The following is a 14,077-nucleotide window of genomic DNA, read 5'->3' as shown; positions in this document are numbered from 1 at the left end:
GGCATCCACACTGCTCCCCCCGGCACCCGAACCGAGCCCCTCGGCACCCACACCGCCCCCCGAGCCCCCGCTGCAGCCGGGGCACCCCCGCCCTAAAATGGCCCCGCACGGTGCGCGGCGGAGACACTGAGGGCTTGTGCTGTAATTCAGTGAGACACGTTCTCCTCAGCCCGCTCTAAGCAATCCATCGTGTTCTGAGTCATTTCCTCTGTCTCGCTGTGTCCGACTCGGTGACACACCAACACCTGGCAGTCATCATCCCTCCCATCACCAGCCCTTCCCTGCTTGCCCTCGCCAGGGCTCTGGGCACGGCTGGTGCTGAGGGCCCCAGCTCTGCCACCCGACACAGGGACACAGCACCCCTTGTACCTGGGATTACTGGGGCTGCCAGAGGTGTTTTCCTGCCCACCCAGCTCAGGGGCACAGCACCCACTGTACCTGGGATTACTGGGGTTGCCAGAGGTGTTTCCCTGCCCACCCGTGCCCCAGGCCACGCTGAAGGTCGGGGATGTACCTGCAGAGCTCTGAGCCACCCCGGAGTCCTGGTCCCTGGCAGGCAGCTGGCCAGAACCCGAAGACAATAAATACAGCAGCCTGTCCACTGTGTTCCTTCTACCCGTTCCTGTGAAACTAATACAAAAAAGAAAAAAAACCCACAATTTTTCAGAGAAAACACTGCTGTAATGTTCACAAAGTGCTTACTTTCATCATAACTGCTTTTACATTTTCTTCCTCTACTAATATTTTTGTAAAGGTTTTCCCCCTCTGATCTCCTTCACAGTTGTTGTAGGAAGCTGTTTCATCTCAGTGTGACTGTCACAAGTGCCAGGTTCTGCTTTGCACGATGTACATTAATTATTCTCTGTTGTACAGTGCCAGAGATTGGTTACGTAAGTAGATTTTTGCTCCTGCTGCTCTTCAGCCAGGTAAAATGCTGTTTAGTGGATTTACAAACATTTTGGATTCCAAAAGAACACAGGAGAGCAGCACTACCCAAAACACAAGTTCACGTGAACAGTGATATTTCAGCAGCTATTTAGGAGAGGAGAAAGATGGAGCAAAAAACCAGGAGAGAGAAAAAGCAGCAAAGAAGCTTTAGATAGGTTCAATTCATCATCAGGGCAGTGCTACCCAGTGCTGATGAGAGAAATTCAACCCATTCACAAGGAGTTATCTTCAGGTTACAACCACACATAGAACAACCAGGGTCAGGCCATTTAATTCAATATCCTGTCACTGTCATAATGCAGAAGAGTTTCAAGAAGAGAATAAGCACAAAAAGGCACTTTGCTTCATATACTCTTTCCACTATACACTCATCCTCAAAGGATTTGTGCCACATCAGCTTCCTGAAAGATGAATTCTCTAGGCTTAACAGCTCCTCATGGCTTTTTGTTCTATTAATTTGTTCCCTGAACCTACATAAAATGTGGTATCTTTCAGATCTTGTGCTCCATCAGTTCCACAGCTTAGCTCTGTTCTGTGGGAAACCTCATAATTTTGCTTTATTTTGATTTTGCCACTTGAAAACTTCACATCATTCTCCATTTTTCTGATACTGAGAGACTGTAAACACAAATGAAGAGTACTTTACCCCCTGCATATAATTTGTGATTTTACAGGCAATTGTTAAATCCTCTGTCAGCCATTTCCTTTCTCCAGCTGAGGAGTTCTAATCTATTTTGTTTACTATAAAACAGTTCAATAACCTTGATTATCCTTGATTTAGGATGGAGACATGAGCTACACAACACTTTAAAAAAGCGGATCATCATATTTAATTTCCATTTGCCTTTTCTCCCTCCTCTATTTCTTTTCATTATAGTTCTGCTTCCTGTTTGGGCTGTTCACGAGCACTAAAGTGAATCAATCTATTTCTGAACTACTTAATTTTAAGATTTCTCTGCTGAAAGGCAACACTTCATTCATAACCCATCCATTTATATAAATTTAGCTTTTATTTTTTGTTATGTGTATAACTTTATACTCACAGACATTATTATATGTTATTTTTACAACTGTATATTCAGTTTCATAAGGTCCTGCTGCAGATAGCCCTGGTTTGGCTGAATTGTTTTAACACCCTTACCCTTAAGGCTTTAACTCTTATCAGCAAACTTGGTCTTTTCTCTGTTTGCCTCAATTTCCCCTTGTCTCAATTACAGACTCTCTTCTCTGTTTCTTATCTCTTACCCAATTAAAGAGAGCAACCATAAAAACACATTTCTTTTCTATGAGCCTTTGCTAAGGCACTTTGTCAAATGCTTTGGAAATCCAATTGGATTTCATCCCATGGACCTTTCCTTCCTCTGAAGCTCAGGATTTCCTTTCAGAAAAGTAATGCCGAGTCTGCCTCTCAATGGCATATTTATCCATATATCTTTGTGCGTTTCTTTTTACAGGTTGTGCATTTTCTCATTTCAGGAGCCTGAATCCCTTTACAAAAACAACAACAACAAAAAAAAACAAACACAAAAAAACCAACCAAAACAACAACAAAAAAAAAAAACCAAAAATAGAAGCTGTTTGAGCACCATTTGACTGTTTCCAGAGCTCAGTTTACCAGTCTGAACACAATCAGCCTTTTACCAAAGTTCTGTGCAACATGCTCACCACAGAGATGCATTTCAAATTATCCTTAAACTGCTGCCAACTACTGAGGTACAGAGCTGAATCCATGGCCTGGGCAAAACTAAGAAATAGGAGAAGGAAATGGGAAGGAAGAAATATTATCTGAACTACAGAGGATTTGTGCAAAGCAAAACCATCACTTACTACTTATCTAGGATATGTTAAAAGAAAAAAAGATCTTTGTATTGATCTTTTGGTTTTTGCTTTTATTCAGGGCCAAGCTGGCCCTGAGCTTGCAAGTAAAAGTCAGGAAAAGACGACCAAAACTCAGAGAAGCTGCAGAACTTACTTGAAAACCTGCATCTTGCTGCAACATCCCCAAACCTGAAGTTGCCATTGGTAAATGGGCCAAAAAGATGTATTTTCGCAAGGATAACCTGCATTACCTCAGTCTAGTTACAGTTCTTTATGTAACACCCCAGAAGTTACAAGGCAAAGGACGTTAGATCTTGACCTCTGGCGATTCACTCAGTTGTGTTGCTCCATCAGTAAGAAATTACATTTTCTTCACTCTGAGTATTTAATTTTGATAAAACATTGTTCATTTCAACACTAGTTTTTCCATTAACACCAAGAATTCTGTGAACGCTTGACAGCACTGTTAAACTTTAATGAGTAAATTTTTCACACGTATGAGAGAATAAGGTAATTTTATGCTCCAAGTCCAAAGTGTTTGCACAAGTTGTAGGGATCCACAAGGGGAAGAACCTGAGCCACACACATTTTCCAAACCTGAATAAATTCACCTTTAAGGCACTGAAATATAAGCAACTCCTGTTGTGGAAATGAAAAGGCAGTATGATATAAAGCCACATGGGAAGTTGAAAGAGGAAGCTTGTAGAGCTGTAATTCTGTAAGAATAAAGAGCACAAACCCTTCTTGATACACTGCAAAGTTTCCTCTACAATCCTGGTTGTATCCTCTGAAGAGGATAGGAAGAAGGTGGGTAGAAACCTGGTTTTTCATGTAAGAAAAAGCTACAATTCTGTAGTTTTCTTTTTTCTTCTGAAATAGCATGAAAACTTCCTCTAGAAAAATGTGGAGAAACCAAATTTGATCCAATCAAATGGTATCATTTAGACAAAGTCCGTGCTTCAGTTTGCTCCTGATCTTTTAAAACTTTCAAAGCTCTTTGCAATATAAGCTTTTTTGAAACGCGTTCCAAAGCTTATTGAAAAAAATACATATCTCTTCCAGAAATACCAGAATTCAATTTTTAATCTTTGTGAAACACTTCACTTCTACATTAGCTTTTTTACTAAAACTCAATCTTGCATAATTTCTATGACTGCGTGTACACGCATTGGCACAAATATTTAAAATAAGGAAACATCAGCTTTCAACTACAATATTCCCCAGGGAAAACCTGTGACTGATTTCAGCCACAAAGCTAAAACTCTTAAGAATGATTAGGAAGGTAATTGGAGTACAAGATTTCCAAATAGCTGCCCTGCAGATGTGGAAACATAGTTGTGGAAAGCTTTTAAAGTGAGGGAAAAACAAACCTTTGCTTAAGGATCAGGTTGAAGCTGTAGAAATTTCCTAACAGAGAAGAGAAATTATTATGCAATTATTATATGTATATATAAATTATTATGTAATTATACAAATATATGTGTTCAGATATGTACAAAATGTTAGAGTGGGATGATTTTTTAAATTGCTTTTATTTTGGGGAAGGAGAGAGCCTTTAGACTCGTCAGGCCCTTCAGAGACTGATCATTCAGAACTACCACAATGATAGGAGAAGCTGATGGCTGCAATTACTGCTCTTCTATAAGTTTCTCTGGGGCTGGATTGAAGGCACCTGAGACAGTAGTTCATGTTCACACTCAGGTGTTTATTATTTCTTATCAGTAAAACAGTCTCACTGCTGTGAGCTCAGCAGCTTTTCATTAGAAGGCACCAAATGGCCAACAATCTCTTGGTACAAGGTCTTTTAAGGGGAAACTACCCAATTAAGAACTGACACCTGGATTATTTTCCCTTTTAACCCAGTAACTGATCCCACAGAGCCCCCAATGCAGACTTTTCTGCCCAATTACAAAATGCCACCCAACCCCAAGAAGAAGGAGGAAGAAGAAGCATGAAGAAGAAACTCAGGACAACACCCTGTGCCCTCCATCTTGCTTCCATCCACAACATACTAAAAATCCCAAACCCTCAATTTCTCCCCAAGTGACACACCTACACTACTCTCTATAATCTATTTCACACTTTTGTGGATTCCAGTCTGTCTTGAAGTCTGGGAAACTTTCTCCATGAAGGAGGGTCAAAGGCAGTGCTGCCCTGGGGGTCAGGGCACCCCAGAGCAGAAATATTCCCTGTGCCCTGGGTTTCCACTCTTCCTTTGGAAAAGGAGGAGGGAGGATTGTTTGCGGAAACAAAAAGATTAAAGCAGCATGGTTTGACTCCTCGCGGAAGAGCTGGAGTGTGATGCAGGGTCTCAGGTGTGAAAAACACCAATCACTTATTTTTAAAATTTTAACAGTTTACTAGCAATAAAACGGTTATAAAAATAGCAATATAATTAGAGTAATAATATTTTGGGCAATTTGAATTAGGACAATATGAGACAACAGAAACAAAGAGTTACAGACAGTCCGGGTACCTCATTCTGGGCAGCATAAACCCGAAAAAGGACCCACGTTAACAGAGGATTAACCCTTAAAAGCAGCAGCCTGTTGCATATCCATACACCTCATCCATGACGCATAAGTTCCGTTCAAACACAGGATTCTGTCTGGGCAGTGTCAGCTTCTTCCTCTGAATCCTGACAGCGCCTTCAGGGCTGAGCGAGGCAGGAAGAAATTTGTTTCTCCTGATAAGGGAGCAATAAATTATTTTTCTCTGAAAGATTCAGGTGTCCTGTGGCTGCTATCTCGCTGCGAGTCCTTTCTTTTTCAAAAAAGTATCTTACATAGCATAGTTTCTCTTTTAACATTTTGTTATAACCTAAAACTATATTTACCACACACTACTTAAGAAAATTAATACAGCATCACTTTCTAACACAGCACATATAATATTCATTTTAATATTTGCGAAAAGCCAATCATAAACCACGCCTTTTTCACACAGGGGATGAGTTTTTCAGAGCGGCTGGATCTTTTTGCGGCAGCACCTTCGCTCGGTGCTCCTTTCTTCCCTTCCATCTCTGTTTTCCACCTCCCCGGCCGTGCCAGCCCCGCTGTGTGCGGGCTCTGTTGTAAAACCCATTAGCAGAATCTGGGTGTAAAATAAACCCATTGGCAGAATCCGGGTGTAAAATCCCAGCTAAAAAGGCCGGGAGGAGGTGGGAAGGGTTTGTGGGGGTTGCTGAGGGGCGGAAAGCCTCAGCACAAAGAGCACGGCCTGCACACTTAAACCTCACAAAAAGAAACATCACAAACCGGGAGATAAAAGGGAAAGCGGCCACACAGCATCTGACAAGCGGGGAAATGCTGGGAAGAAGGCTGAAAGGGAAAGGTCTGCATGCATGAGGGTAAATTGGAACCAAACAAACGCATCTCCCCCCGTTTCGTTCCCACCCCCTAAAAACAGCATTTTACGCATTCCTCCTAAACAAGCACTTTGTGAATGTGTCACTTATTTCTGCCCGGAGAGGCAAGAAGAACATCGGGCTCCAGGAATTAATCAAGAACAGAGCTTGTTTCCAACATTTCTTGCAGCCTTTTGTTTTCCAGCCACTCACCTCACCTCTGCCTGCTCCGGGGCGCTTCCAGAAGGTTCTGGGCAGCTGCACCTCCTCAGGGCTGCCAGCCCAGCCCGGTTAGAACGCGACAGGCTTCCTTCAAGAGACATCCCTATCAGAGCACAGCCTTCAAAGGGCTTTTAAAGGGCTTCAGGTGCTCCAGAGCGTGGACGAGGCACAGGGTGGGCAGCAGGACCTAACCCACCCCAGCCGGCCTTTAGCACGGGGGTCATTTGAATCCCCACCTCTCCCCAAAATCAACGCCCTCATTTCCCTTTTAAAGGGAGCACCAGGAGTCCTTGCTGGCCCGTTTTTCCCATCTAGTGTTGCTCCTAAAGTTTCTTCTTTGTCCCCCCCACTCAGCCCTCCTTAAAAACTGGTGGGAAAGTGAGGAAACACTCAGTGTTTTGTGCAGTTGAGGAGGGAAGAATCAAGTGGAGGATAAATCTCTACTCAAGTTCCGAGAATGACAGAACTATTTAGGTAGGAAAAGTCCTTTAAGATCATTGAATCCAACCATTACCCAGCACTTCCTAGCCCGCCACTAAACCATGCCCCTGAGTGCCACATCCACGCTTGTTTTAAATAGCTCCAGGGATGGTGCCTCCACCACCTTCCTTGGCAGCCCATTCCAATGTCTAATCAGTCTTTCTGTGGAGAAATTCTGCCTAATGTTGAACCTAACCCTGCTCTGGTGTGGTTTGAGGCCATCTCCTCGTGTCCTATTGCTGGTTGCCTGGGAGCAGAGCCTGATACCCTGTTGGGCACTTGTAGAGAGTGATATGGTCACCCCAAAGTTTCCTTTTCTCCAGGCTTAACACCCCCACATCCCTCAGCTGCTCCTCACAGGACTTGTGCTCCAGACCCTTCCCCAGCTTTATTACCCTTCTTTGGATCACAGAGTTTGACACGTAATGATAAAAGCCACTCAGCTGGAGCATCTGGAAGATTCAATGCAGAATTGCTTGGTTTCATTATAAAAAGAAAATCAGTATTTAAAGACTGACCTAATGGGTATGTGGGTTTGGTGGTGTAAAACATTTGGGTCCAAAAAAGCCTTTTATTTCCAAGTAGTAGAATTAAATGGTAGGAATAAATGTGAAATCTTGATTTCTATGATGTTTCTGGAATAGCTTTGGGGTGCCTGGAGAAAAGGAGGCAGTGAGGCAGCTGGGCTGTGCCCAGGTAGAAATCCTGCTTTCCCAACTTCCCAAGTACAGCCTGACTGCCTCAATCCCTGCCAGCCCAGAGAAGGGCAGAGAAAGGCTGCTCAGCCTTTCTGCTCCAACAGCACTCTATAAAAAGCTCAACATCCTCTTTGTGCTCTAAAACTACACTGCGGTTCCCCAGTCTAAATTAAACTGAGCCTAAAAAGACTTGAGAAAGAAGTGCACAAAAAAAAAAAAAAAAAGAAAAAAAGAAAAAACAGGCAGGAAATTTCAGGCTGTTTTCCAGGTCCCACTCACCAGGAATAGGACTCGGAGCCATTAGCATGTGCCGAAAACAATAAAAGGTGTGTTTGTGCTTGAGCAGGAGACATCCCCACCTGCCCTCCTGGTTTTGCAGGGACATGGGCTCCATGGTGCTCCCAAGGGCTGGTGACCCCCCCTGCTGCCATCCCTGACCCCAGGAATTTCACTTCTTCCTGTGTGGAAACGCAGGGCACAGGGAATATTTCTCTGTCTGCTCTGGGGTGCCCTGACCCCCAGGGCAGCACTGACTTTGACCCTCATCCATGGAGAAAGTTTCCCAGACTTCAAGACAGACTGGAATCCACAAAAGTGTGAAATAGGTTATAGAGAGTAGTGTGGGTATATCACTGGGTGAGAAATTTAGGGTTTGGGATTTTTAGGATGTTGTGGATGGAAGCAAGATGGAGGGCACAGGGTGTTGTCCTGGGTTTCTTCTTCTTCATGCTTCTTCCTCCTTCTTCTTGGGTTTGGGTGGCATTTTGTAATTGGGCAGAAAAGTCTGCACTGGGGGCTCTGTGGGATCAGTTACTGGGTTAAAAGGGAAAATAATCCAGGTGTCAGTTCTTAATTGGGTAGTTTACCCTGAAAAGACCTTGTACCAAGAGATTGTTGGCCATTTTGTGCCTTCTAATGAAAAGCTGCTGAACTCACAGCAGTGAGACTATTTTACTGATAAGAAATAATAAACACCTGAGTGTGAACATGAACTACTGTCTCAGGTGCCTTCAATCCAGACCCAGAGAAACCCCTCAACTGGTAGCCCAGCAACTGGGACCCCCACATTCCTATTGCCTTCTGGTGGCCACAGGGGAACCCTGACTGCAGGACCCTCATGGCCTGTGGTGCTCAGCTATGAATCCAGAGCTTCTGTGAGCAGTAAGAGACCCCAAACTTATACATTTCCATAGGAGCTCCACCACATTCCCCAGAAGAGCAGTACTCAGTGGGAAATGGTGCCTGCTAGAAAGCATGCAGCAGCACAGATGCTTTTTGGCAAGCACATTTCTGGGCATGCACCACCCCAGCAGGTGAACTGTTAACTAAACTACCCTTAATGACTGGTAACCAACACCTAAATGCATTCCTATACATAGATATTGCTCCATATCCCAGGTTATCAGTCATAATACTTAGTCTGAGATAATGAATTCCACACTGAATTACCCCACAGTAGCCATGTGATTTTTCTGTAAATTATTCTGTGTTTGAGGAGGCTGCTTTAGCATATAATTGTGGTGAATTAGGCTTGGTGAGGGATTACAGCAGCTGCAGAATCTCTTTGTTGGGCTGAGCATGAGATCCAGCTCTTCTAAGAGATGCTTTAATGTGCCAAGATCAATACTAGAGGGGCAGAACTTAGAACAGATGGGCCATGAGGGCCAAGTGCTGCTGGTAAATCAGTCTGGTAATGACATGCCTCTGATGTCACAGCTGGCACTGGCAGTCTGAAGGGTAGAATAGCCAGAGGTGTGGCAGCCAGAGGAGCAGAGACAGGAGTCCAAGGGCTAGCAGTGACCTCTGAAGAGCCAGCTGGGAGACAGACATTTGGTTTAGGGATATGGACTCCACTCTCCAGCCTGACTGATAATCAGTCATCCAGAAAGGCAGCAAGTAGATGAGTGTGTGCCTTGAAATCTTTAAACAATTCAAAGTAATCCCATAAAACCTTCATTTTGATATCTGCCACAGGGACAAGATTCCTTTCTTTGCACTGCTTTTGATAGTCTCTAAACTGTATGTGGTACCACATTGTGAGCAGTAACAAAGCCAAAGTATTCCTGGTTAATGAATGGCAACTAGTCACTGAAAGTAACTGGCCATGAGCTACATTCAGATTAAAGTTATACCTCTCCTAGTTAAACAGATGTAACCAGACATTGCTGTGGGGTTTTTCCTTTCAAATTAGGAAGTGCCAGTTCTTTGGAATCCTTACTATACAAGCAGCTTTGGTCAAATTAAGTTTTTAGGGTAGTAACTGGTGCACAGCAGCAACACAACACCTCAGCCAGTTACAAGCTTTGCTTTGCTGCTCTCCTGTGAAAATCCTAAACAACGAGCCACAAGCTTGCAGAGCACCACGGAATGGTAAACCTGCTTATCAGGCTATTTTCTAGGACACACAGAACTCATGGTCATATCCTTGAACTAGACTAAAACCCTACTCCAGGATCGAGACACGTTCTCTTTTTCTCCTGAAGTTTCACAGTTATTTCCTTAGAAAAAAAAGGAGGTAGTTTGCCATGTAACTGAAATTTTGTATTTTGTTGTGCTGTGTCCAAAACTGGAACTTGAAAAATTAGAGGGATGCTTGTGTAAAAGGTTTGTTGTAAAAAAGAGAGGAAACCTTTCCCTTTAAGATTAATCCAAGCCCCTATTTACTGTAAAAGTCACAACAGTGTAAGACAGCCAGGCAGTAGCAGCCTGTACTCCTGACCCTCTGGAAAGGAAAACTTGTCAACAGACTTTCTTAAAATGTGCACACCAAGACACAAAGACAAATTATAGAAAAAGGTTCCCATTTATTCAAGGTATGACAAGGATATTTACAGTATTCATTTGCTCAGAATAAGATCCATCCTTATGAGTTTTAAAGCAGCAATTATAAATTACATTTAAAAGGGGAAACATTCCAAGCATGTTTCTGTTAGAGATATTTTTACAAGGACAGAAACACTTTAAGGCTAAGTTGTTTTGACCTTTGCTGCCACCCACATTTATCTTGGCAAAACCGTCTCATAAACAACGTTACCTTGAGGGATAGACTATGCTAAATTCAACACGCAATTCTGTTCCCTCAGATGCTTTCCACAACAGTTCACATGTGACAAAAAATTGACTTTTGATTTAAAACAATGAATTAAATATAAATGAGATGACCTGCCTACACCCCAGCTTCTCAGAGAGGCAAAAGATCATCCACAGCCACACATGAACCACCACTAAGAGACATCATCATCATCACCATTTCTTGTTGATGAAGGTACTTCAGCTTACCAAGCAAGTTGCTGCAGCCAGAGATCCACAGTCCTGTGGTGCAATCCACCTTTTCCATCGCATTATTTTTCAAGACAGAAGCACAAAAACCTTCAGGTAGCTGATTTCTAAGGTGAGTACTGTCTGCTTGAGACAGCACTTGGTTCCCACAGCACAGCCTAGTGCCCTACCACATCAAACAGGAGTTGGCTAAGCTGCTGGAGTGTTATTCTCTAGTCATTGTAACACAGCACAGAGCTGTAGGATCAGTTAAAATTGGGTTATCTAAAATGCTTCATCTCTTGAGGTAGAGCCACAAATCATATTTACTCCTGTTTCTAAACTGTAATGCACATGCCATCAAGAAAATATAGCAATTTATAAAATAAACCCACTGATTTTTCAGATGTTATTAATTGCAAAATAACAGGTTGGGTTTTCTTTTTGAATAATTTTGTGCCTGTTTTAGAAGGAAGCAAATTAAATATTGATAATAGTAGATTGTGGCTATTTACACAGTTGTAGTGAAAAACCCCCTTGTTTTATACAAATAAACTTCACAGCAACTTTCAAAAGGGTCAGTATACGAGGATTTTTTAAAGTTAAAACTAACATTAGAAAACTCCAATTTTAACTGCATAATAAAAAAACCCCCAAAAACAAAAAAAATCACCCCCAGTCATTAGACCTTTAGGCTACATAGCTACCTTTAATACTACATTGGGTAATTGTTTCAGGGTTACATGAAAGGGAAAAGAAAATGAAACAGAACAGAACCCCCCCTGCCTGCACAAACACAACTCACTGAACAAGGATTGGTAGGTGAGGACACTGTAACTGAGACTATTGCAAGTGCACAACATTTAACATCCCAACAGGAGCAGAAATGGGACCTGTACATTAGGAGGGGACATTTATTCCAGGTTAGCCAAGAATCCTCAGTAACAGCAAAGCTGCTGCTGTAACCAGGAGCTGTCTGAAGATAACCAGCTAACCAGTAACACATTACAAACACATGGAGATTGGCACTTGATCTGTAGTCAGCCCCAGTCACTCAGCAGTTTTCTCCCCAGAGACTCACGTACACAGAGCTTTAAGCTTCCATTTTATTACCATAAAAAATAAAAGTCAATTCGTAGTTCCAGAGTAAACAAAGAAAGCTTAGTTTCAAACTGGTTAAAAACAAAGCTCCAAATTCTGGAAAGTTACATGTCACAGGGTTCACATCAGCACCTCAGCCTAATGCAGTTTTTTGTGAACTAAGCGTATTTCACAGAGTTTGCATGTTAGTGACAAGGGGCTACATTCTCATCAGGTTGCACATGGAACATGGCTCAAGGAGAACAACTTGGAAGGCCTGCAAGTCAGCTTCCAGAGTTCCCCACTGAGCTCTGCATGTTCAGAACCAACATTTAAGACCAAAGTTATTAAAGATTGACCTTTTGCATATTCCGAAACGGAAGGCAAATACAATCAACTAACATTTGGCTTTGGAACATTAAGATAACAATGCTGTATTTCAGCCACATATTTACAAAAATGTTTACAACAGAACTGTGTAGGGTTTCCTTTTTATTGTCATAATACACTTATAGATGAATAGTCATCTTAACCTTCATGCAAAGATGCATCTCTTGTTACACAAGAAGTTTCCTGTTTGATTTTTTGCACTCTGAGGATAGCAAGCAGAGGGTTGGGTAAGTTTGGGTAACCCTTAAAAATGTAGGCCTGTTTGCTCTACTGCGCCTTCAAAATAAGGAGGTAAAGAACAGGCACCATTAATTCCACAAGGGTTCATTGCCTCTAGCATGTTTTCCAAAAACAACAAAAATAGTCTTGAACAGTTGTAACAGGGGTTATTCCATGACTTTCCCCTCTTCAGTTTACTTCCCAAACTCTGGAGTTACTTTCCTAGAAGCACACTTTGCTGAGCTTCTTTTCTAATGTATATTGTTGACTATACATTTTAAATTAAACTTATGTAAAGAATGTAACAAGCTTTTTCCTTTGTACACAACTTAATCTTTGTGCTGAGTATTCTTCAAAGGGATTTTATAAATAATACAGTAAAAGTTTAGATCAGTCTTCCACCCTCTCGTCATTATACCATGTTGTTGCTTTCTCCAACTTTATCTACAAGCTGTGGAAAAGGAGACAAAAAGGTTTTAGGTTGATGACATTTATGCAGAGTGAAGCTGCTCTCAAATACTGCTTGCTACTTGCACAGTTAGTATGTGACTGGAAATGAGTCAAGTAGTACTCACCGAGCTCTCATGGATTAGGTTTGTGAAAACCAAAATTCTTACACTTGCAATTGTGTTTCTGCATAACATGTTTTTCTCATATAGACATTAACAGTGCAGCATGAAGATGCAACAGAATGAGAAAGGAAATAGAAGAATGCAGATAACACTGCCAGCTTAATGGTTAAAACAAAACAATACAGTCTCAGCCACACATGCATTAGTAGACCAAGGAATATATTTCAACTGACCATTACTGTGGATTCTCTTCTGAGCCTACGTAGGCTTTGAATAAAACATTAACAATTATCTTTTAAAAACAAGATTTAACCCCGTTATGATCAAATTAAATATGATTAGGATCAATTGACAGATGAAACATTCAATTGATCATGAATTATGAGCCACAGCTTGGCCTAACTGTGAGACTGGAACAGATGAACTGGAACACTCATTTTTAAAAAACAGCCTGTATGCATCTAAGTTATTCCCACTATTAATTTTCAGTAGTAGCTATAAAAACTGTTGCTTTCAAAACTAGTATTACAAATGCTTGTGTTAAAATACATAAATTTGCACAGTAAAAGTAGTTGACTGAAACACCCTAGTTTAGCGTCTTTCTGTTGTCTTCAAATCCTCAGCCATTTGGTTTAAAAAAATGGAAAACTCCATTTGAAAAAACACAAATCTTAGTAGTAAAAAGATGTAGCCTGGTGCAGTGGACCTTAATAAATATATCTGATGAATGACTATTCATGCTGAGAGTTTCTGCGTTCACCATATGAGCTGCAACATTACATTGCACTCTTTGCTTTTAGAGGCCACTCTCTGCTAAATTCACCCAAATACTGCACCAAGAACGGTGGGTGCCCTCCTCATTGTACAGCAGGAGAGGAGGAGGATTCACCTGTGTGGTCAGCCAGGGCCAAGAGTGAAGCAGAAGAACCCCAGCATTTCCTGTCATAATGCAGGGCTCTTCCCACTCCACTGCCCACGAGCAGGGGCAACTCCTGCCAACGCCTCCTTTTGTCCTTTTACCCCTAGGAGTGCTTCCCTGGGAATGA

The 14,077-nt window shown here is 42.1% G+C and overlaps 1 protein-coding gene across 1 annotated transcript in view; it reads right to left on the bottom strand.

Moving 5' to 3' along the window:
- Positions 1–10,296: 10,296 nt before the first annotated feature.
- GOLT1B (golgi transport 1B) overlaps positions 10,297–14,077 on the bottom strand; it is an 8,634-nt gene continuing 4,853 nt past the window's right edge. Inside the window, exon 4 of the mRNA XM_031063135.1 lies at positions 10,297–12,910. Within this exon, the coding sequence (XP_030918995.1) occupies positions 12,872–12,910 (39 nt within the window). The 3' untranslated portion in view covers positions 10,297–12,871. The remainder of the gene's footprint in view (positions 12,911–14,077) is intronic.

Source organism: Geospiza fortis, unplaced genomic scaffold, assembly GCF_000277835.1.
Source record: "Geospiza fortis unplaced genomic scaffold, GeoFor_1.0 scaffold292, whole genome shotgun sequence".
Lineage (NCBI taxonomy): Eukaryota > Metazoa > Chordata > Aves > Passeriformes > Thraupidae > Geospiza > Geospiza fortis.
This window is presented reverse-complemented; position numbering and strand designations above follow the sequence as displayed.